General features: G+C 31.9%; 1 protein-coding gene across 2 annotated transcripts in view; it reads left to right on the forward strand.

Annotated features, from left to right (window-relative positions):
- Positions 1 to 25,681, forward strand: part of ELOVL7 (ELOVL fatty acid elongase 7) — a 101,987-nt gene extending 76,306 nt beyond the window's left edge. For both annotated transcript variants that reach the window (XM_074282434.1, XM_074282435.1), the window contains exons 3-8: positions 2,485 to 2,675; positions 8,759 to 8,839; positions 11,227 to 11,283; positions 13,293 to 13,398; positions 22,783 to 22,919; positions 25,098 to 25,681. In XM_074282434.1, coding sequence (XP_074138535.1) covers positions 2,485 to 2,675; positions 8,759 to 8,839; positions 11,227 to 11,283; positions 13,293 to 13,398; positions 22,783 to 22,919; positions 25,098 to 25,307 — 782 coding nt within the window. In that variant the 3' untranslated portion in view covers positions 25,308 to 25,681. The remainder of the gene's footprint in view (positions 1 to 2,484; positions 2,676 to 8,758; positions 8,840 to 11,226; positions 11,284 to 13,292; positions 13,399 to 22,782; positions 22,920 to 25,097) is intronic.
- The last annotated feature ends 707 nt before the right edge of the window (positions 25,682 to 26,388 follow it).

Here is a 26,388-nt window from a genome sequence, read left to right on the forward strand (position 1 = left end):
GGCATTCCCATACATATTAAATATGTTATAGTATTGGATTCCTTTTATTAAGAACAATAAATTAATATCATTCTTTAGGGATCAGATTATCTCAAAGCTAATTATTGAGTTTCTCAGTCATTTCCAACTTTGTCACAAACAACTTTTGTTTGTGATCTATTATGGCTTCCTTAGTCAATCCCAGTTCTGTATAATTGTAACCATTTTTTGAGGGAGAATTTATGTAAAGTGTTCTGTAAACCTTGGCTATGCCAAAGTAAGAGATTATTTTTGTTCCTAAATCTCCTCTTGGCATGGTGTTGCTCAAAGATGGTGATTTATGAATCAGTTTCGAGGTTTACACTGGCTATATTAATTGATATGACAGTGATGGTCTAACAGATGGTCCTTTACTTTTTTTTTTATTGTTTTAAATTTTTTAAATTTAAATTAAAAAAAATTGGTTCTTTACTTTTATAAGTGAAGGGAGATTTTGAGAAGCAGTTGAGACTTTAGTGAGATTTACTAGGCTAACTGTTACCAAATTTCTCTTTAATTAAAACTATAATATATGTTATAGAAAAATAAATCTTGAAAAAAGTATCACTTTCTCTAGAGTATAGGCATAACTTGGAGATATTGCAGGTTTGGTTCCAAAACATCTCAATAAAGTGAATATGGCAATAAAACCAATCTCATGAAATTTTTTGTTTCCCAGTATATATAAAAGTTATATTTACACTGTACCATTATTACACTATTAAATGTACAGTTGTATTATGTCTTAAAAATGTATATGCCTTAATTAAAAATACTTACTAATAAAAATCCTACCTCTTAGTAAGTCATAATTGTCCCAGTGAAAGGTATTGGTTCAATAATGATGGCTATTTGGGGTGGTGAAAATTTAGGTCTCTATGACAATTTCTTAAAATAGGACAATGAAATTTGCCTCAACAGTTGACTCCTCATTTCACTTGAATACTTAGAGGCCATAGGAGTGTTATTAATTGACCTAATTTTGTTATGAATAGGGAATTTTGAGGAGAGGGAAAGAGAGGGATAGCTGGTAGGTGGAGCATTCAGAACACACACAACATTTATTTCCTCTCTCACATGAGTGTGGTTCATGGTCCCCAAAACAATTAAAATAGTAACATCAAAGATCACTGATCACAATTCACCCTAACAAATATGATAATAATGAAAAAGTTGGAAATATTTTGAGAATTACCAAAATGTGAAACAGAGAACATGCTGTTCGGAAAAATAGCCCTGATAGACTTGCTCTTTGCCGCAAACCTTCAAATTGTAAACAACATCAATCACAGCAAAAACAAAAACAAAAAAAAAAAACCATTCCCTATAATATCTGCAAAGCACAATAAAATAAGACACATTAAAATGTCTATAAACTCTTCCCAAAAATGCTGGAAAAGAAAGAAATGAAATAAATAACTTGTAAAGATTAATTTATACAACTAATGGGCAAAGTGAGAATTAGGGATTATTTCAACTTTGTCCATATTGCCTTTTAACTATAACTACTACTAAGGTTTTTTTTTTTTTTTTTAAGGTCTCTCTCCTTTTTTTTTTTTTTTTTTTTTTTTTTTTAAAGCTCCTATTAACTCATATTCTCTCTACTATCAGTAGAACTCTCCTTTTTGGTAAAGGTGACAATGAGTGGTGAAATACCCAAAAGGGATAGAAGAAATCTTGATCACAAAGTAATAGGTAGGCCCAACTGTGCAATTCAAGACACTAAAATTTAAAGGAACATTTAGAACTTAGTAATATAAGATGGTAAAGAGGTTTAGAGTCATCGGTGAATGATTGTAGAAACTGATAATTTTTAGTTGAGAAAAAATAAATAATGCATGAAAAATAAGGTAAATGGAAAAGGCATAGCTATCAAATAAATGAGATATATTAGATTTATTCTATAGCCTTCCATTGGATAACCCATTAGAAGATGTGGATTCAACTCAACATAAGAGAAGCTCCATTTAGTGTGATATTGAAGGAAAAAAATAGTTATTTAAAAATTATTTTCTAATTTGATTAAAATATTTTTTAACCTAAAATTTACCTGTGTCTAATTTAAAGGTGGTTTAAGGTCCAATTTAAGACTTCCCTGGGCAAGTCACAATTTTTCAGTTTCCATATCTGTGTCAGGACAGTGTGGCACAGGGAAAAAATGCTGCATTTACTATTAGAGAACTTTGTTTAAAGCCTGATTCTCTTTATTACTTTCTATGAGATTTTAGGCAAGTCACAATTTTCTCTTCTGTAAAGTTTACCATCTTAAACAAATGATGGAGGTAAGAGGAATTAAATGATTTTTCCATGATCACACAATTAATAATAGTGGGGTTGAATCCAAAGTGATTGCCTATGTTATTATGTATTCCAATTTAGACACCTCATTCTAATCACTGGAATAATATATAATCTCCATTAGCTGTCTCTTGATACAGCATTCATTAACATGTGATTTTCTTTTAGATCCCAGAGTGGGAGACTGGCCACTCATGTCTTCTCCTCTGCCACAAGCCATTATCCTTGGGCTCTATGTCTACTTTGTCACTTCTCTGGGTCCAAAGCTTATGGAAAACCGCAAGCCCTTTGACCTCAAGAAATTGATGATTATATACAACTGCTTAATAGTGCTCTTTTCTTTATATATGTGTTATGAGGTAAGTATTTTTAGTTTTTCTAATGGGAGATTTTTTTGTTATTAGGGTATATAATAAGCTTGCTTCACATACTGTCACTTTAATAATTATTATGATTATGAGGAAAAGTACAGAGACAGATTTTTATTGACTGAGTTGAGCCTTAGAAGGCTTTGTCATATGCTTCCCTTAAAAACTCCATGAATTGTATTAAAGATAATGAATCAGGAACAAGCTCAGTAAAATTCAGTCTAGAGGCAAAGTGAGAAATTTGTTAATTTATCAAAGCAGTGTGAATTTTTAATAGCTTTAAAGTTAATAATTCCAAATTAAATTTTAGCTTTAAAAGTATGGAATCTGAATTTTTTTGTGAAATATTAAAAATGTTTCACAGAAAGATTATGATTAAAATATTCAGGAAATAGATTGGGGTGGGAGGCACTGAATATCAAGTAGAAATTCCTTTGTTTTGACATTGAAAAAAAAAAAAAGCTTTCTAATGACATTTTTCCTTATCATTTTCATCCCCAAAATACTTTTTGATATATTAGCTCCTCTTATAGTTACCACATCCTAATATTGCTATGTGGAATACTATTTGTAAAATACTTTGAAAACCTTAAATCAGTATGTAAATGCTAGTTATTATTGAATATCGTTATTATCAGGAAAACAAATCTTCCTGATTCCCAGGTAACTGTGCAATCTTGCAAACCAAGATGTAGTAAGACATAAATGATATAAATATTCTTTGAAAACCTTAAAAAGCTATGTAAATATATGGTAGTGTTGCATATTATGAGAAGGCTGTAGTTTTCTTATGCACTTAATTTAGTCTGTATTTCAAGAAGTGTTTTTTAAAGTTTTAGTCATTAAAAACCCATTCTAGTCCTATTAAGCTAAAAACAGTGGGGTTTTTTTGGTTGTTGTTTTTGTTTTTCAGATATAATAAATATATTATTAAAATAGTGATTATGTAGCACTTCATTTGTGGGAGGAGGGGATATGTTATAATGAATTTCCAAAATGTTTAGTTATAATGGAATTCTACTGAAATTAATGCACCCAAATGGCAAGTCTTGAAAACAAAACATATTGATTATGTATCCTTTGTATAGAAAATAAATGCTTATTAAATTAGAGAATGAATTAGTGGACTAATTGCTCCTGGTTATCAAAAAATATTCTCTTCTTTCCAATGCTTAAACCAATCTGTATAGTGGAAAGAAAACTGGATGGAAATCAGAGTACTTGAATGTGGGAATCTTACCATGTCTCTTACTATATATGGGTCTTAGGCAAATCATTTAACTTCCTTGGCTTTAGTTTTGTAATCTGTAAAATTAGGTTAAGATCACCACTAAGGTAACTTTCAGCTTCAAATTTGTAATCCCCAAGTTTTTTTCTTTTTAGAGGTTGATGTCTGAAGGTAGAATTTATTACATAGGGTAGATGGACAGGGAGTAGAGAAAGTGGAACAAATTCCATTGTTGTGATAACAGTAGATGGTTTGTAAGAGTTTGGAGCTTGGAAGTAGGCTAGTTATGCAATTGTTGTATATAGTGATACTTGTAATGGCAGCTAGATGGTGCAGTGGATAAGCCTGAGCCTGAAATCAGGAATACCTGAGTATATCCAGACTCCTATACTTACTAGCTGTGTCACTATGGGTGTGTCACTTAACTTCACTTTGTTTCAGTTTCCTCATCTTTAAAATGGGTTTAACAGTATCTTCCAACCAAGTTTGTTGTGAAGATCAAAAGAGCTAGTCATACCTTGTACCGCAATAACTAGTACTTCTGTGACCTCATTTTCTTCTATTAAGCAGTAACCAGGCTGCATTCAGCTTGCCCTTTCCCTTCCAGAGCAAAATAGAGCCAACTTCATTCATCATCTTCAGTAAAAAGGAATTTAACCATTTTCTTTGTTCCTTCTACTTGCTTCCCTATGCTGCTTGTAGCAAAAATTCTCATTTCTCTTTATGCATTGTGGACTGATGAGTAAGAAATTGAAAGTATTAGAAATGAGATAAGAAGAGAATGTCTTTTCCTCTTAGCCTGCCTTGTATTCAGTTAGCCTAAATGATTGAGTTACTCTTGCACCAGCTTTTTCTCACAATGAAATGGGTGTTCCTTTTGGCTTGGATGATGTAAGTGATTTCTGATCCTTGTTAAATAGCTATTTTGAAAGACTCAAGTATATGTGAAATGAATATATGCATATCTTACTGTGGCATTCTTAACTAATAGAAATTTAGAGATAAGAAAATGAAGAAAAGCAGCAAGAGCCCCACCTTAGCAAAAAGGTTGCTACCTTTAACAGATAAAAAAGATGCTTTCTTGGTTGTATAAGATATGGAGTCATTAAGTATGCAAGGTAAATAACCTTATCAAGAATGTAAAGATAGGCTCTTGTTGACCCTGGGTCAAATTGGGAATGAGATAAAGAAAAAAATTTTTACTTGAAGAACCAAGACTGGATATTATGCTTAGGATATTATACTCTTCATATTCTATGTATATTCAAAATCTCCTTAAGAGTATTAATTACTCAGCACACATTAGAGGCCAAGAAAGAGTCTAGTGTAGAATGTAAAAGTTAAAAATTTCATGTACTGTCAATACAATTCAATATAATGTTTATTTTCTATAGAATAAGATATTTATCTGTTGAGAACTTTTTGGGCCACAAGCAACTCGTAAAAACAATCTATGGGGCCATTAGGATGAGTCGTAAGGGAGGGAATGTCACTTAGTCAAAATCAGAGTTCCTTAAAGTATGACTTGATGAAAGGTATTTGTTAAATACATATAATATGCTAGGTACTGTGTTGAGTGCTAAGAATACAAACAAGAAAATTATGGTCTTTATCTTTGAGGAGTTTATATTCTAATATAAAAGACAATGGTGTTCAAGGAAAGATGACTTTTTGGGGGGGAGAAATTTTCTAAAAAGATAGTTGGGCCAGTCAGTCAGCAAACATTTATAAACTCCTGCTGTGGGTTAAGCATGGTACTTTACTGAGGATACAAAAGGTAAAAGATAGTTTTGTTTTGGAGACCTTACAATATAATGAAACAGGCAACTTGCAAATAATCATGTACAAACAAGCAATATATAGGATAAATTGAAAATCATCAAGGCTCTATAATTAAGAGGGGTTGCAAAGGATGTCTGTAGAAGGTAGAATTTTAGCTTGGATTTAAAGGAAACTAGAAGGTAGAGATAAAGAGGGAGAGATTCGAGGCATTGAAGATAACTAGAGAAAATGCATGGATCTTGTTCCAACATTAAAGAAGCTAGTGTTGCTTCAGTGATAGATATTGGGAGCTAAGTAAAATAGAGAAACACTGGAAAAAATAGGAAGAAATCAGGTTATAAAGGGCTTTAAAAGCTAAACAGAAGATTTTGCACTGGATACTGGAGGTAAGAGAGAGCCATTGGAGTTTATTACATGAAGATTAGGGGACAATATGGTCAAACTTGTGCTTTAGGAAGATCGCTTTGGTAGCCGAGTGTAGGAGAGACTTGCCAAAGAGAAATAATTGATTGGATATGGTGGTGGTACTGATGGGATTGATGGTAGTGATGGTGGTGTGTGTGTGTGTGTGTGTGTGTGTGTGTGTGTGTGTGTGTGTGTGAAAGAGAGTTATAAGTCAAGCATGATGCATAAAATGTAAGCCTGAATGCCTGAAAAGATGCTGCTGCCCTCAATAGTAATAGAAAAATTTGTAAGGGAGAAGGGATAACAAGTTCAGTTTTGAATATGTTGAGCTTATGGTGTTTATATGACATACAATTTTTCCCCTCCCTGAGGCTGGGGTTAAGTGACTTGCCCAGGGTCACACAGCTAGAAAGTATTAAGTGTCTGAGACCAGATTTGAACTCTGGTCCTCCTGAATTCAAGGCTGGTGCTCTATCCACTGCGCCACCTAGCTGCCCATGACATACAATTTAATGTTTAATAGGTAATTGGAAATCAGCTAAAAATGTGGGGCTAAGTAGGTGGATTTGAGAATAATTAGCATGAGATGAGATCAGGATATGAAGTTTAACAGAGGGAGAAGAGACCAGGAGAGAAGCCTTTTCTGAGGTTAACAAGGTGATCTGGATGAAGATCCAGCAAAGGACACAGGTTAATTATTTATTGATAATTATAAATTAATTAATCATTACAGTTTAGGTCTCAGGAACACAAAGCAAAACTTTAACTGAGGTGTAGACTATGTCTTAGTGTAAACGAGAGTACTAATAAAAAGGTTTCCAGATATTAGCAGATTTAGCTTTCCTTTAATGGAATCAGTTATGTCTTTTGACATGTCTCACTCCTGTGGTCCATTTTGAAATTTTCTCAGCTGATTTAGAAAAGAGAGTCCTGACAATGTATTTATGCATGTATTTTTATCAAAATAGGGAAGCAGTATGTTTCCTATCTCAGATACATAATAAATATGACAATGACCAAAAAATCACAACTTTACAATGGTCTGAGAATTTAAATTAGAGATAAATTGTCAATCCCCATGAATAGAAGAGGTTCTACATTGATTGTGCTCTCAATAATTGAAATCACATGTGTCCCTTTAATCTATGCATGGATACATTATGTATTTGTATCTATAGAACTATGCTTTCTTTATAATCATTCTATTAATAACATGTGTAAAAATCTATCATGTGTAGGGAAATAAAATGATATCAATTGTGTTTGCTTTGCTGTATTTCTTTGTTACAAAAAAGGTACTACTGCTGGTTAGGAGTAGGAGGATCTATCTGAAAATAATTATGTTGTAAAAAAAAAAAGATACTAATAAAATTTTAAATTAAATATATATATATATATATATATAATCCAAGTCAGGTGCTTGTATTTTTAAGATGAATTTTTTATCACACAACCTTCATGATATTTCATGGTTTTTTTTCTTCCTGAAATGTCTCCATATGGCCTTGAAAAATCATATTTTCAAGTTTAAAAATGATATGACTACATTTTATCTCTGATAGACTATTTGTTTAAGTTTAAGTAGGTGCCATCACATGATGAAATGTTTTTAATTTAAAAGTTTTTGCTTTAGATTTATCAAATTAGAAATGTTCATACTGAAGTCAGGGGAAAGACAATGACATCAACTGTCCTACTCAGTGAAAATTTCTAAGAAAAGTGAAATGTTGGATGTGGGCACTTGTGGGCAAATAGACTATTACCAAACACTTAGAATATCCCTTAGTTTTAAAATAAATAGAAACCTTGGTTACTCACTTTCAAGTGAGTTTTAATAGTAAACTTGATCACAATCAGATTTGAAAGTATGTTGATACAGTATTTATATTCAATTTCAAGCCATCATCTTCAACAAACAGTTCATTCTTTTCTTTACTGGACTAAAGCCATTTTGTGGGTGTGTTGGAATTAAGGTCTACCAGTTTGCAAAATTGTAGCTGACTTACTAACAAGATTGTTTTGTTTTTTAGATGATCCAAAGCCATAAAGAAGAAGATCTACTAGTTTCCCTTATCTTTTTAAAAAATACTACTTTGTCCATTTTTTTGAATTTTTATTTAAAAGAAAATAGTGTCATATGATCTATAACTTAAAGATGAACCCTGGGCAGAAGGCAAATAAAAACAGTTGTTGTGTTTACCTAGAAAATATCTTAAATTAATATTTTGACTTGGTTATTTGATGATTTCTTAAATCAAATATTGATTGTTGCCAGTTATAAGAAAAAATTTCAGGTATTAAAAGCTGATTATATCATCTTTCTTCACCTGGGAAGCATCTGAGTTAAATTCATTTTGGATAATCTTTGCTTCACTTTTCTTCTGTTTGTTGTTTCAGTGGAATACACTATGTTGGGATAATGGTCCAAAGAAAGTTATTTTATTTGGAACAATATTTATATGAACAACAAAATTAATTTGAGTATGATTCATACTTGGTCACCATTTTAGCTAACCTTTTTCCTTCATTGTTGAGATTTCTCATTCAGGTATTCTTGTAAGAAAGGTGTGGGGAAAACCTAATTGAAATACTTAGGTGCAGCTGGTAAGCAAATATTTCCTCATTTTTTCCTGTTTTTTTATTTTTTCTTTATCTGTAGTTCATAATGTCTGGCTGGGGTGTAGGCTATTCATACCGGTGTGACATTGTTGACTATTCCAGATCACCTATAGCCCTAAGGGTAAGTTGTTGTTTAGTAATTTTTCAGTTGTGTCTGACTAGTTATAACCGCATTTGGGGTTTTCTTAGCATAAATACTATAGTGATTTGCTTTTTCCATCTCCAGATCATTTTGTAGATGAGGAAACTGAGGCAAACAGAATAAAGTAGCTTATCCAGAATCACACAGCTAGTGTCTGAGGCCAGATTTGAACTCAGGAAGAAGAGGCTTTGACTCCTAGCATGGCATTCTATCCACTGTGCCACTTAGCTGTCCTCAAAGATAATTAGTTACTATTACAGCTGGACAATTTAGAAGGGTGTTTTTAAACTCAATTTTAATCACATTTACTCTACCATAGATTCAAAATCAGTGGGAGGATAGACCTAAGATGGTAGAGAAAAGGCTGGGTCTCACCTAAACTCTCACAAATTCCCCTCCAAATACCAAAATAATGTCTCAAAATAAATTCTAGATTTGTAGAACCTACAAAAGGATGAGGTGAAATAATTTTTCATCCCAAGAAGCAGAGGTAAAAATATAGAAATCAAAAGAATCCACTGATTATCTCCTGAAAGTGAGCCCAAAATGAAAACTCCCGGGAATATTATAACTAATTCTAGAGTTTAGGTCAAGGAAAAAAAAATGTAAGCAGGCAGAAATAAACAATTCAAATATCATGGAACTACAGTCAGAAAAACATAAGACATATTGGTTTTTTCTCTATAAGGTAAGAGGTCTTGGAACATGTACAAACCCCCCATTATATTCAACTCATACCTGCGCCCTCTGAATAGGTATATTCTTAACTGCTCTAAAGTTTTTACAAATTAACAATATCATTTTCCCATGAATCTTATGATTCCTTTTTTCCTATGTGCCTTTTTATGCCTCTCTTGTGTCTTATCTTTGAAAGTCAAATTTTCTATTCAGCTCTGCTATTTTCATCAGGAATGCTTGAAAGTCCTCTATTTTATTAAATATCTACTTTATTCCTCATGAAGGATTACACTCAGTTTTTTTTGAATAATCCTCACAACAACTTTACAAGCAGTTTCTCTAATAAAAACTTAATTTCTCAAATGCATAGAGAACTGAGTCATATTTATAAAAATAAGAGCTATTCCTCAATTCTTAAAAGGTCAAAGGATATGAACAGATAGTTTTCAAAAAAAAAAGTAATCAAAGCTATCTATAATCATATAAAATGTTCTATGTCACTGTTGATTAAAGAAATGCAAAGTAAAACAACTTTGAGCTACCATACTGCACCAGAAAAAGAAAATTACAAATGTTGGAGTAGATGTAGGAAAATTGAAACATCAATGTACTGTTAGTAAAATTGTATACTGATTCAATCATCCTGTAGAGCAATTTGGAACTATGACCAAAGAGGTATAAAACCATGCATATCTTTGATCAAGCAATACTACTATTAGCTCTATATCCTAAAGAGATTTTTTTTTAAAGGAAAGGATCTATATGTACAAAAATATTTGTGGCAACTCTTCTAATGATGGCAAAGAATTGAAAAATGAAGGATGTATATCAATTGGGGAGTGACTGAACATAATGTTATATATGATCATGATGAAATACTATTAAGCTATTGGAAATGATGAGCGGGATACTTTGGGGGAAACTTGGAAAGACTTACATGAATTGATGCAAAGTGAAATGAACAGAACCAGGAAAACATTGTACACAGTAATAGATTTATAATAAGATGATTATGAATGGCAACTATTGTCAGCAATATGATGATCTAAGACAATACAAAAGGACTTGTGATGAAAAATGCTATCCATCTCCAGAGAACTGATGAAATATGATTGCAGATCAAAGCATACTTTTTCTTTAATTTCTTTATTTATTGTTGTTGCTGTTGTTGTTTGGTTTATGTTTTCTTTCACACGATTCCTAATATGGAAATAATATTTGCATGACTATACTTGTGTACCTGTATCAAATTGCTTTCCTTCTCAATAAAGGGATGGGTGAGAGAATTTAAAACTCAAAATTTAAAAAGAAATGTTAAAAATTGTTTTTACATGGAATTGGGGAAAAATAGAATATTGAATCAACATAAAATCAGTTTTAAAAAATCCTTCTGATTGTCCAGCTATAATAGTTACTAATTATGGTGTCTGAATAAAAATCTATGAATTTTAATTTACTAACTTAAAAACTGATGATGAATGAATGAATTCAGATTTGAGGCTGAAAGCCTTAGAAGAACTTAATTTTTTTTAATGAAAAAATCAGAAAATTGAACATAATTTCCTTTTCTTTCTTTCTTTCTCTTTTCTTTTCTTTTCTTTTTTTTTTTTGATGTAATAGAAAATGTTAGTATCATTATTTGCAGTCTCTAATTAAAATTTTTTGTTCTCCTATGTATGTTTTTGCAGATGGCATGGACGTGCTGGCTTTATTACTTCTCCAAGTTCATTGAGCTATTAGACACTGTAAGTAGGAAGTCATCCAGTTAAGTAAATATAAAGAAGTTAAAACAGTATTGTTTTGATGCCTCACTTCCCTTTCTCACTAGCTAGATTTTGTATCTTTCATTAGCTTAATTATCTCTCATTTAAAAAAGAAAAAAGAATGCATGGAGAAAAATAATTCAGTTTTCAAAATGTTCCCCAAACTTTAAAAAAGAATATCTCTATACATCAAATAATGTATTATTAAGTAATAAATATACATAAGCACAACTTTTTTACAATCTATACAAGAGTTCTCCTTTACTCCACTGATTTGAGTTCTACAATACTGTCTCAAAATCCTTAAAATATTTTTCATTACTTTGAGTCTTTTGATTAAGTTCAGGACAGGAACGAATCTATTCTAGGCTTTTTATAATTCAGATTTGGGAAGGACTATTGTTATTAAACAAAATTTTTCCTATCAGAGGGTAAAGGACCTTCAGTCTTTAAAGCACTATAAACAAATGCTAAAAGATTCCCAAAGAACCTATCTTATAAAATAAAAGCAAACAACAATAAATCCTCTCACAACCAACCTATCATGGATCTATAGAGAGCACAATCCAAGTGAGTTATTTCATACTAAAGCCCTTGCTTATTAGGTCTCCTTTTAATCTTGCTTGTGGGTATGCGAAGTGTCTGCAAACTTTGGCCTCAGGATCTGCTGAAATGCTTCTACCAAAGATTCCCTTTCTCTCAATTCAAATGATCCCATTAGAAAAAAAATCCATGTGTTTTTTTTCTTTTCCTTCTATGGAAGTTAGGACAAAAGAATCACTCCATTCTCTGTTGCTTCTAACTCTAATTAGACCTAGTATGAGAACCTTAAACTCCAAATCTTTTCAATTGTATTCTCCCACTAGAGCTATACAACCATGCCCTGTGTTTCAAATTTTCACTTCACTTCTTTCTCTATTTTGTTATTCAGAGAATGTTGGAAGTGGAAGGGATATTAAATATCCTTTAGCCCAACTCTTTCATTTTACAGATAACACAGCTGAGGCTCAGAGAGATAAACTGATTTTTCCAAAGTCATAGTGAGTGAATCCTGGGTGAAAACAAGTCAACGACCAGAATCCTATAGACTCCCACCCAGTTCAGTTTTCTTTCCACAGAACCATGTTGCTTCCTTATATTTTTGTAAGCATATATATTTTGGCTGTGTTACTATTTTGCATGCTCTTGGTACTTTGCAGAATGCTGTGCATTTGCCTTCCAGTAATCTTCTTCTTTCTCAATATTGCTATATAACATTGTTCCTTGGGCTGTTCTCTTCTTAGTTAGCTTATTCCTGTGGAATTCTGCTTTTCTTTTCTTTTCTTTTTAACCTTTTTTTTTTACTCTCAAGTTTCCTATTAATTTTTCTTTCATACTTTTCAAACCAATAAGCAGATTCTGTTTTATAGTGCCTTGACTTGGCCATGTTTCTTGAACTACTTTGCCTTTTGTTTCCCAAATTAATTCTGGAGTCAACACACAGCACATTATTATTATTATCCCTTTTACTTTTTTCTTTTTGGACGATTGCTAATCGTTTGAAAAGAAAATCTTCCTTATTTGTTTAAGTCTGAATTTATCTAAATTTGTTTCTAATCCCAAGAATTAAGGCTAGTCTATTCCTATCATTATTTTCTCACATTTGCTTCAAAAAATCACTCTGATTTCTTTTATTTGTTCCTACTCCTTCCTCTACCCTGCCCATTTGACCAATTCATTTCATTCCTACTTCCCCATTCCTCATAACACTAAAACCTTAATTTCTCTTGAATTATCTGACTTCATAATCAGATAAAGGAGAGACAGTTTCTTTGATGTTTCCTCTTGTGAAACCATTTTCTTCTGTAAACATTCCAGAAAACTTGATTTTTAAAGCAAATTATGTTTGTGTATTTACTAAAAATATTTCATACTTTCCCTGTGTTTGTGTATACTAAATGATTATTGCATGTATTTTAAATGTGAACTTGATTTTCTTTAAATTATTTCAGATCTTTTTTGTTCTGCGTAAGAAAAATAGCCAAGTTACTTTCCTGCATGTCTTCCATCACACCATCATGCCATGGACCTGGTGGTTTGGAGTCAAATTTGCTGCAGGTAGTTGAGGGAGAATTGGGATCATGTGTTATAATAATAATAAAATTTCCATGTTATAACAACAGTAATAATGATAATAGCATTTACATTGCACTTAAAGGTTTTCTAAGTGCCTTGACAAATATTATCTCATTTGATCCTCAAAACAACCCTGGAAAGTAGGTGCTAATATTATCCTCCCTTTACAGATAAGGAAACTGAGGCAGAAAGGGGTCTTCCCCAGAATAATACATGAAAATAGTCATTAAAATAATTTTTTAAAATTTCCTGGAAGGTCAGAGAAGAAATTCAAATGAAACTCTTTGTTGACTTTTTAAATCCCTCACTTCATTTGTGGGGATTTTACATAGTTTTTTTTTTTTTTTTCTGTTTTGCCTATTTACTCTTTCCTAGTCCAAAATACTAGCTATTTAATGTTCTTTGGAAAATGTATTCTTTATTTATTTAAGAATACTTTGGGTCCTCTTTTTACCAGTATCATTTGCTCCATAGTGTAATGTAAATCCTTTATTGGTAGAGATTTTGTTAAATAATTGGGAGGCAGCATTGCATAGTGCATAATAATCCAGTTAAGTCTAGACCTGGATTTATGTCCTTCCTATGACATATTCAGACAATATGACCTTGAGCAACTTAACTTAATTTCTCCAAGGCAATCCTCTGAGACTGTAACTTGTAAAGAAGGTGTCAACCTCCATTGATGAGAACATTTCTTCATTCATGAAATACTGGATTTAATTTGTTTCAGTTGTGTCTGTTTGTGACCCTAGTTGGAATTTTTTGGCAAAGAGAACGTGTAATGTTTGCCATTTCCTTCTTCAGCTCATTTTACTGATGAGGAAACTGAGGCAAATAGGGTTAAGTAACTTGCCCAGTGTCACACAGCTAAGTGTTTGAGGCTAGATTTAAATTTAGGTCTTCCTGATTCCAGGCCAGGAGCTCTATCCATTTCACCACCTAACTTCCCCTTCTATACTGGAAAGTTAATGTCAATGTTCAATATACTGTACCTATATCTAGATTTCTTCCCACCAACATTTATTAAACATAATCAGTAATGTTCCCATTAAAGGACCTGTCCAAAATTGACTTAAATTTTTGTGCTACTTTTAGTACTGAAGTATCCTCTGAACATATTCTTAAAAAAAATTTTTTTTAGATTGGTCATGAATAGTATTTGAATTTAGTTCTTTTGAATTGATATGATTAATGAACTCTGGAATTATTTTATCTTTTAAGTTATTTAAAGACATAGATATTCCAGCTCCTAGATTAATTTATGAACTGACTTTAAAAGGAAGGCAGCATGGTATAGTGGGAAGAACACACGCCAGTTCTGGAGTCAGAGGATATGGGTTCAAATCTCATTTCTGATTATTACAACCTACATAACCTTGGGAAAAGTTGTTCTGGGGCTCAATTCTGTGATCTGTGAAATGAGAGGGTTGGATTAGATGGCCATCTGAGAGGTCTCTTCCAGCTCTAGATCTATGATTCTTGTAATTACTTTGGCTGAGAAAACTTTTATTATAGGAACTTTTTCTTTCAATACAGATCTCAATTAGCTTATGACTGACTAGATCCAAGTCTTTAGGAGTTGCCCATTGTTGTGTTTAATAAATATATATTGAGTGAAGAGTATTTTACATAATATGTCTTGAATATTATTAATATTATAGTCATAATACAATTATACTAATCATTTAAATAATTATTTAATATGTGCTTATAATTATAAATGTTAATAATTATTATTAAATTATATATTGGGCCTACAAAGAGAACTTTCAGAGAATTTATCCTTTTTCTGATATATAAATCAATTTCCACTGAGTCTTTTTTTCCCCAAGACTTTCATCCAAGATCTCATACAAATAGTGCAATCCAGGATTGATTCCCACCTTAAATTTATGATGTACTTTAAAAAAAAAATGCAGTTTATATAACTGAGATTATGTACAATCCTCTTTTTTGCACTTGGAAATGTTTTCATTTCTAGATATTTGTTAAGTTCAGAATGGAAAAAGGGAAATAACATTTAAAAAATTGAACCTTCTCTTACATAGTATAAAATTTTGGGGAATAAAATTTATAGCTGTTCTCAAGTTTAAGAATTTTTCAGGCTGCTGGAATAAAGCTTTTTTTTACATAATAATATGATTGCAATCTAATTTTAAAGATTAAGGAGAAAACTTTTAGAAGCTTCCAGTTCCAAGTTGACATAACAAACTCACAACCTTGTGAAAAAAACCCACTGTAATTCAGGGGTAAGAAAACTAAGAGGAAACTATAGCAGAAGGAGTTGGCAGAGCCTACTGTGACTTCATACTTGCTTTTGAGTTCCCTGCATACCAGGAGACATATCAGCCATTGAAATTGTTCAAGTGGGCAGCTAGCCAGGGAGAATTTTTCCTGAGGAAACAGATCTGATTTTTTTAACCCAGTTCATGAAATAGAATTTAGGCTACAGTTATATTTTTTAACTGTATCTATTTCATTTTACTTTCATTTAAGAAATGTTTATTAAGTACCTGCCATTTGCAACACAGTATACTAGACTCAAAAGAGAGAGAAGCCAGTGCAAATGGGAGCAGTAACCCACCCCTCTTTGATGCATTTATAATCTAATAGGAGGGAGAGAATATTCATACAAGGTGAAATGTACAAATATAATTCCAAGCAATCCTTTGTTAAGGATTTATAGGGAGAAGTCACTGTTACTCTGCTACCTTCTTCCACCCTATCTTGTTTCTATTTATTGTTAAAGGCTTAAAAATATTCTTACTGAGTTCTAAGTCATCTTTATAGTTGTTTGTCATATATAAAAAGTCATTGACGTTTTAAGGATTAGAATTCATGGTATAATGCCTTAGTAACTACATTATAGCTTTCCAATAAATATTAAATAAATAAAATCTCAAAAAGTATTAAGCTTTTTTTTTTTTTTTTTTTTTTTTTTTTTTTTTTTTTAGAAAAATGCTATCTAATCTATATATTAACACTACTTTACAAGAGACTTTTAAGGCCATAAAGTGAGGAACAACCATATCTGAATCCTTAACACAAGATTAAGTTACTTAAGCCTAGTCTTTAAATCCATATTTCATAAAAATGTATTTGTTGTCATTATTCAGTCATTTCAGTCATGTCTGACTCTTCATGATCTTATTTGGGGTTTTCTGGTCAAACATACTAGAGTGGTTTGCCTTTTCCTTCTCCAACTCATTGACTTAAACAAGGTAAGTGACTTGCCCAAAGTCACACAGATAGTATCTGAGGTCACATTTGAACTCAGGAAAGTCAGATTTGAATTTCTGATTCCAGACTCAGCACTTTATCCACTGAATTACTTAAGAAATTGAGTCTATCTGATTACAGGCCCAGAGCTCTATTCACCTAGCTGCCTTATCTCTTGATTTATTATCTTATATCACGGTAAGTTGTTTAGTCATTTTTCAATCATGTCCAATTCATCAGACCTCATTTGGGGATTACCTTCACCCAGATATTGGAGTGCCTTATCATTTCCTTCTTCAGTTCATTTTACACATGAGGAAACTAAGGCAAACAGGATTAAGTGACATGTCCGGAGTCATACAGCTAGTAAGAATCTGAAGCCAAATTTGAATTCAGGGAGATGAATCGTCATCATTTCAGGCACAGAACAATCAACTGTGTTACTTAGCTACCCAAATATATATGTTTATAAATATTAAAATATAAAGCAGACATTACTCCAATCATATTCTTAAGTTTTAAATGTGTACATATACATATGGAAAAGATTTTTATCTACAACTCATACATCATTAAGTAGCCCTTCTGTGCATGGGGATAAAGTTTCAGCAGATAGGGGGATAGAATCTGGCCCCTAATTTCATTGGTATAAGGAACTTCCAGGCAAGGGAACTCCTTGTAACAGTGAAGGTTGACTGCTTCTTTCCACCTTTGAGTTTCTTTAATTTTTTTTTTTTTTTTTTGCAAGGCAATTGGGGTTAATTAAGCTAATATGTGTTAAGTATTTGAGTTCAGATTTGAACTCAGTATTTCCTGATCAAGGCCAGTGTTCTATTCAAAGCACCCTCTAGCTAGCACACTTTTGAGTTTCCTGGAATAGAATTACTCTTACATGTCCCTGAGCAGCATGCAAACCACAACACTCCCATTGAATCAGATTAAAATGTAATTGTGAATTCTCAATAAAAAAGTAAAACCTTACCTAAAAAATGTAAAGGTGAAAAATTTAACAAAATAAACAAAAATACAATAACACATATGATAACATTACATTTTTATGCTGAATCAATGGCATGAACTGCAGGGCTCTTTTGTTTCTATGAGTTTGACACCACCGTCTTAAGGTACTGAGAGTGTAATTTATTTGCCCAGTATCCCATATAGCCAATATGTCTGGCTTAAGAGCCAACTCTTGATTTGTTTTTGTTCAATTGTTTCAATCATGTCTGAGTTTTCACGACTCTTCTTGGGATTTTCTTGGTAAATACACTGGAGTGCTTTGCTATTTCCTTCTACAAGTCATTTGATAGATGAGAAAACTAAGGTAAACAGGGTTAAATGACTTGCCTAAGATCACACAGCTAGTATCTGAGATCAGATTTAAGAGGAGTCTCTCTGAGGACTCTGTATAATATGACATCATGTAGTGGGCTTAGGTGATTTAATAGGATTTACTATGTAGATAATTCAAGTTAATAGTACAAGAAAGGATTTGAGAGGAATTGAGAATTATTTTACATTTTATTTTGTGCCCATTGACTCTCAAAATCTTATTCTTTATTGCTTTTGAGAGTTAATAAAAATATTAAAAATTTAGATCTGGTGTATTCTGATGGAAGTGGATATCTTCAACATAAAGAAGATCCAACTCACTTCCAGTTGATCAATGATGGACAGAAAAACTACACCCAGAGAAGGAACACTGGGAAGTGAATGTAAATTGTTAGCACTACTGTCTATCTACCCAGGTTACTTATACCTTCGGAATCTAATACTTAATGTGCAACAAGAAAATAGTATTTACACACATATATTGTATCTAGGTTATATTGTAACACATGTAAAATGTATGGGATTGCCTGTCATCAAGGGGAGGGAGTAGAGGGAGGGAGGGGATAATTTGGAAAAATGAATACAAGGGATGTTATTTAAAAAAAAATTACTCATGCATATATACTGTCAAAAATTATAAATAAATAAAATTTAAAAAAAATTAAAAAAAAAAAAAGAATTTAGATCTGGAAAGAACTTTAGAGGCCCTTTGGGCCAATACCCACTTTAAAGTTTGAAGAAACAGAAGCTCCTGAAAGTCATCAGATGTAAAAGTTAGAGCTGAAAGGGATTTTAGAGACCATTTATTTTAATTTTCTAAAGACAGCAATTTTGTTGATATAATACACTGTATTCCGGATTCTCTTAAAATCAATGGCTTCTACTTTCTGTCGTGCTAGCTTTTTTTTTTTTTTTTTTTTTTTTTTTTTTTGGATTCATGCATTTTTGAGGTAACTATATCACTGGACCTGGAGTCAGGAAAACCTGAGTTCAAATCCAGCTTTAGATATCAGCTAAGTGACCTGAGCAAGTGATCTGATCTTTGTCTACTTCAATTGCCTCATCTGCAAAATAGGGATATGATAATAGCACTTAACACCCTGCCCTGGGATTATATAAAATAATATTTGTAAAACACTTTGGAAACCTCACAGAACTATATGAATTATTTTCTTGGCATCTTTGTTTGGTCTTTCATGTAGAGGTCTTTGAAATATTTTGTTCATGGTATTTTGTTCATCGTATTCAGTGCCATTCAAGGCAATAATATTTAAATATTTTCAACTTGTAGTTCTAACCTTTCTCACTCAGAATGAAATTGTCCAACTTGGAAGAGATTTTTTAATGCATTCCAGCCCAGTGGATATTTATCCTGGCTGGCTGTTGAACTTCCTTATACAATAACATTAGTATGGGTTTTCCTCTTTGTTTTCCTTTATTTAAAAGAGTATGTGCTTAAAAGATATCTGTAGATAAGTTTGAAATTGACTTAGCATATGTCCAAATCAAAAGAAAGAAAAAAAGAATGGCAAGAATTTCCTTCCTCTCCAGGTAATAAAATATTTTGTGTTGTATATCTACAAAATCTAATGCATTTGAAGATTCGAATACTTGGGAGACCTGTTGTCAGAGAAAGAAAAACAACTTCAGAGAAAAATAATCTTTTATTAGGAAAACCTTGCAAAACCAAGAATAATAAGCTTAAACCTAAACTATCAAAGATAGATTAAGTGTCATATATTAAATTTCTTTAAAACATTTTACTTCTTTCCTGGCATATTTGCTTAAATTTATTTTCCAGAAGATTGTGCAAATTGCGAATAATAAAAGTTTGATGAATTATAGGAGTATGAGTTTCATATATGATAAAATCTCATTTTAGGCATGTTAATAGACATTTTAAAGAGAAGATTATCATTAATATACTTTGGTACTCTGTGTAATAGGTTCTGACTTGTTAAGTCATTGATTCTAGAATCTATACCTTAGAAACCTTTCCTTGGTGAGAATAATCAGAATTTCATGATTTAATAGATAATTATAATGATGGTTCCATGCTAATACCAAGGAAATATTTTTCCATCCTAGAATCATGAAGTTCAAATGAACATCTAAAATGTGTTAAATATGAAAGCGTTTTTGTGAACTGACATAAACAATCAAAAATGGACTACATCTTGTAGCTCTCCAGAAAAATTTTGCAACTCTTCTAGTATATGTTTAAATTTATATTTTATAAGGTTAAGAAAAATGTGAATAATAGAAAGTTTAAAAATTATAATAATCAGGGTTACATACATAATAAAACTTCATTAATTCTGACTCCAGTGGGAACTCTGGGGGCACAGAGACTTGCCAAAATTGAATTTGACCATGCTTATAAAGAAAGAGTTTGCTAAAAGCAAATTGTATCAACAAGATTAGAGGAGGGAAATGCAATTGCTTGAGAGAATAAATTATTTTAGGCACTCCCTTGGTGCCTTGTGAGCATGTGTTTTGTGTATAATTATTATGCTGATTATAAATCTTATAAATTCATCTAATCTCTTTGAAATAACATTTTGTTAATCTAGTTGGACTTCTTGTATATATTTAGAAGTAATTATCTATTTCTATGTTGATCACTAAACTACTGTGTTAGAAAACCAAATGGGGCAATATGGTAAAGAAAATGTTGGATTGGGATGCAGAAAGACTTGGATTAAAATTCCATGGTTGGCACTGATTGGCAGTGTGACCCTAGGCAAACACCTAATCAATCAGTACCCACAAAATTCCTTAGAACAGATGTTCTAAGTCATATATAGTTAGTTGATAAGAGAGTTCTCCACAAGGACTCATATATAAAGTATTGCTCCACAAAAGTCTTATTCCATCCTTAGAGGGTAACCTGGAACCTTGATGGTTCTTTCACATAGTCTCAGTTTCTATCAAGTTTTTGGAAGGTCTTTAGGTATAAATCTGCTATCTATGTTCTAAATTGCAAGAGGTTTAACACCAAAAATTGTCCAATAGTTGATAACTTTTTGTGGCCACTAAAGTTCATATAGATAATAGTCTTTTTTCTGAATGTCATCTGGGTATCTCATTAGCATATTAAATTCACTAAGTTAAATATGAAACTTTTTGTCTTTTCCCATAAAACTTTTCTTCCGTCACATTTCCTTATTTCTAATGAGGGCATCATTATCCTTCTACTTTCAGATTTGCAACCTTGTAGTCATCCTTAATTTTCTTTCCTTTCGCCAACTATATCCAATCAATTACTAATTCTTATGGATGCTATTTCTACATTTCTGAAATTGTTTCTGACCTTTATTGTCTCTTTCTTTGATTATTGCAAAAATAATTTGGATTTGCTTCTTGCTTCCAACCTCTATTCAAATGATCTTATATGCAGTTCCCCAAATAACCATTCTAATGTACAGGTCTGACCACAGTATACTTTTGCCTAAAAAATCTTTAGGGACACCCTATTGCTTTGGAAATAAAACACAAACTCCTTAGCCTAACATTTAAGGTCCTTTCCTAACTTATTTCCATGTAAGTCCCTCTCAGGCATTCTACATTCTATTCAAAATATTCTTCTTGAAATTTCCAGAATTCTGAATTCATTTCATAGGCTCTTTACCTTTATACAATCCATTCCCTCCATGCCTGGCTTGTATCCCCTTCTCATCTTTGCATCTTAACACAGGATATTTTAACCTAGGTAAAATGAATTTGCTTTTAAAAATATTTGTTAACTATTTCAGTATAGTTGTTTTTCTTTGTAATCAGTCCCATGTTTTACATTTTATCATTTAAAAATATTACTCTGATAAGATATTCACAAGTCTTTTCCAGACTCAAAGGAGTCCATGATACAAAAATACTTAATAAATCTTGTCTTAGAATTTTTTACTTCCTTTAAGGTTCTGCTTAGGTACCACTCTTACAGAAAATCTTTCCTAATTTCCCTTTAATTTTTGGCATTCTCTCTTTTTTCAAATATCTTGAAGCTGCTGATATATTTACTACTTGCCTCCTCCATTACAAAGTAAGCTCCTTGAGGACAGGGACTTTTTTTTTTTTTTTGTTTTGTTTTGATTTTGTATTTGCATATATAGAACATAACTCAGTGCTTCCACATAGGAGCTACTAATCTACATTATTGGAAAATAACCTAGTGATAAAAATACAGATCTTTTAATTGTTAGAAGATTTAAAAAATTATTTTCTTTAAAATTTTATAATTTTAAATTTTTTTGGTTTAAATTGGGTTTCTCCAGTAATTAATCTGAAGCTTTGGGGATTTGTTATATTAATGAATTAAAAGAGCACCATTCTTTGGAAAAAGCAAAATGCTTTTATTATTATATTTGAAAGTACCAAAACGGATATCTTCTCTTACAACCATGAAAAATATGTTACCTATTGTGTCTTTGGTGGAAGGAGAAACTTTTTGTAATATTTCCCTGTCAGTACTACAAATCATTGTACTACTTAAAGAATATTTTTGAAAACTATTGTAGATAGAACAAATTTTTAAAAAGTATGTTCTGATAATGGTTTTAATGAAGTTCATGTTGTATTTGAAGCAAGAGCCATTTTACACCTCATATAAACAAATTATATTGGCTAAAGTCATGTATTTTGCCAGTTTTGGTAATTGTTCATATATTTTTTCTAATTTGTTAAGTCTGTTGATTCAGTAAACTTGAGGTTTCACATGACATTTTCTTCCAATTAAAAATCAAAGAATAATAACATTAAAATATTTAATCATATATATCTGTCTCTTAGACAACCAGTGACAATGCTGAATTTTTGCAGGTGGTTTGGGAACATTCCATGCCTTATTGAATACAGCTGTCCATGTAGTCATGTACACCTACTATGGATTGTGTGCCCTGGGACCAGCCTACCAGAAATATTTGTGGTGGAAAAAATATTTGACAACACTACAGCTTGTAAGTAATTCACCCTTCCTTCCCCCCACAGTGGATTTTAAGGCCATAAGTAGAAATCAGTCCATTTCTATGTAAATTATATTCCCAACTAAATAGTCCACCGAGCGAACAAATAACTTCATCATTGTACAGTGTGCAGTTAATCTTTTTTTATATAATTTTAGTTTTATCACTAATCTAGCTGAAAACAATTGAGTATATGTATAAAATAGTAAGTACTAATTATAAAATCTTAAGCCAGAATAATGTGTGTACTATCCCAGCTGTTTCATTTAATTAAATCAAATAGGTATATTTGAATAATTAACATGAATTAGCCTAATGGGATCTATTATGACTATAATACTGAACTGAAAGACAAAAAGATTCTGTTTCTTGGTTTAAACACTCTATAGATTATCCCACAATATTGAATGAATTATTTAATTTTTAAGTAATTAAAAATTACTAACCCTTCTTCCTCCTCTGCACTATTCCTAACCTTAATATGTAGAAATTCCCATATTTCTTTAACATGAGAGGATTATTATCAGAACCCAAAACCAAAATTCAGAAAGGTGATAAATAATAAACAAATAATGCTTTTAAAAATTGTTTTCCAATCACAGTTCATAATTACCCTCTAATCAAATGAATAGTCACATACCTAAAACACATGCCTAAAAAATCTGTCTAGCAGGAATACCTCTCCAACATATAAGTTTAAATTCTGCATCATATAAATTTCTATAAAAAATATGACGTAGCTATGTTTACTTTAGAAGTATTATTTAAGACTTAAGCAGAGTATTAGCTTAAATGTTTTTCTATCAGCAACTCACTGTGTCCAAAGCTAAAGAAGAAAGAATAGATTTAGGGTTGTGTAGCTAGATCTGACATTAAAAAAAAGGAACTTCTAGTTATTGCTTAACAAGGATTGAGTGCCCAGAAAATGCTAGGTACCCAATAAAACAAATCTATCATTATGTTCCATGTATTAAGATAGAAGAATTAATTTTTGATTTAAGACTTGTGCCATGTCAAGATTTGAATGTATGCTTAGTCTGTTTGCCTTGAGTATATCCAGAAGGAGCTACTCTTTGTTCTCTCTGTAGGAAGCCTCCTATAAAGTTTCATAGTGTTATAGTAAAAATACTGTAATTGGAACTAGGAAAACTTCTAGGTTCAAATGCTGACTCTGACTTTTAACTAGCTTTGTTAACTTAGTTAACCTCTTTGAGATTTCCTCATCTGTAAAATGAAAAGGTTGGATTATATTGCCTCTGAAATCCCTTTTAGATCTAGATTTATGATCCTAAAATCCTATAAACTGAGATCAGTAAATCCTTCTTTGTAGAACATAACTCTGAAAACTTAGAACAGCAGGGAAAGGGAAAGCCATTTTTGCATGCAACAATGATTCTCAAAACTCTTTTCAAACTAGTTACAGTATCATTTGAGAGGCTTATGCATGTAATTATAAGTATGAAAATGTAAGTTCCGTCTAATTCCTGAATCATACATCTCTATGTAATTGAAAGTGGACCTTCCATTTCATTTGGGACATAACTGCCTAAACTTTGGGGCATCCTTTTTAAGAACTAAATTTAGTGTGTGAGAAGATGATAGGATTTTTTTATTATTATTATTTCAAAGTCAGAGATGCTCTTAGCTCATTTTGCAAAGAGAACCGCTATACATTTAGATTGTTGTTGCCCAGTTGCATATGACTCTTTGTGACCCCATTTGAGGTTTTTATGGCAGAGATGTTGGTGTAACTTTCCATTTCCTTCTCCACTTTATTTTACAAACAATTAAATTGAGGCAGAGTTAAGTGAATTTCCCACTTTCACACAGCTAGGACATGCCTGAGGTCCAATTTGAACTTACTCCCTCCTGCACTCATTTAGGGATACATTTAGGACAACCTAGATTCTCCAAAGAAGATCTTCTCTGTTGCTAGTGGCAACCAGTCCTGAACTTATATCCATAGCAAAATAACTCTCAAGGAAGTTACTTTTTAGTCAACATTGTATGGACAAGGAACAGGCAATAGAGGTGGAAGAGAGATATAGGTTGGTTCTGCAAATAGTTAAGAATTAAACTACTAATTAATTAAAACATTTTAAGTTAATTAATTACATTAAATTACTAAAATACCTGACTATTTTTTGTTGTTGTTGTTGTTCTCTTCTTTAGGTTCAATTTATAATGGTGACAGTCCATATAGGACAGTCTTTCTTTGTGAAGGATTGCAAATACCAGTTTCCAATCTTCCAGTACATCATTTTGTGCTATGGGTGTATCTTCCTGATTTTGTTTTCCCACTTTTGGTATCGTGCTTACACTAAGGGGCAAAGGCTGCCCAAAACTGTGAAAAATGGAGTCTGCAAAAGCAAGAATAATTGAAATCTCATGTTGACACAGATACTTCAGACTGTTATCCTATATTCCTAGACAATCAGAACATATTTAGATGTGCAGTACATTTTGTATGTTTTTCTTCAAAACCAAGAGCTTGCATTTTTATGATAAGTTATTTGGGTTTCTGATATTTGAAAGGGAGGGTAATATGCAGATTAGAAATGAATCTTCAGGGACAGTTAGGTGATACAGTGGATTGACACCAGCCCTGAAGTTAGGAGGACCTGAGTTCAAATCTGGCCTCAGATACTTTATACTTCCTAGCTGTGTGACCCTGGGCAAGTCACTTAACCCCAATTGCCTCAGCAGGGGAAAAAAAAATTAAAAAAAATTTAAAAAATAAAAGAAAAAGAAATGAATCTTCAGGGTTTTTGTTTGTCTGTTTGTTTGTTTGTTTTTTGTTTTGACATTTTCCATTGCTATATAGAATCTAAAGGTCTTGCTCAATACCTTTCATTACACTGATACAAGGCAGTTAAGGTAGAATCCTCTTCAAAGAAGTCTAACATGCATGAAAAATATCTCATATTTTGAGCACTGAGAAGAGGTGAAACCAGTAGCTTAGATATTGTTGAAGGTGGGCTGGCTTTATAGATGATCACTGTTGACTTCATAAAACACTTCAATGATCCTGGAGTTTATTTTAACTCCAGTTAAAATGTTCACCACTTCACTTCAATGGTGAAGATTAAGCAACTTTTTTGGAGTCTGTTATATTAAATATAATTCAGAGGTAATATCCACTATTCAGATATCTTTTAGAGATAGCTTTGGAAGCAAATAAATGCAAATAAAAGGGAAGATGTCTAAAAGTAAGTATATCTGTATATGTATTATGCTTTTTTTAATAAAAGCAACCAGAGAAAAATGATTATGGAATCATTCAAATGCTAGTACCACAGAATAATTAATTGTCCCTCTCAAAAAAGAAAAAAGGTATCCTCTTTAGAGTATAGTTTTTGTGGCTTTTAGCTTTAATCTCCTTTGAGATTTCTACAGTGTTATGGCACTTAAAAAAAAAAAAAAGTTCTGAAGGACTGACATTCACCTTGAATGTTATCTGTCT

Source organism: Sminthopsis crassicaudata, chromosome 1 (genome assembly GCF_048593235.1).
Source record: "Sminthopsis crassicaudata isolate SCR6 chromosome 1, ASM4859323v1, whole genome shotgun sequence".
In the NCBI taxonomy this organism is placed as follows: Eukaryota; Metazoa; Chordata; class Mammalia; order Dasyuromorphia; family Dasyuridae; genus Sminthopsis; species Sminthopsis crassicaudata.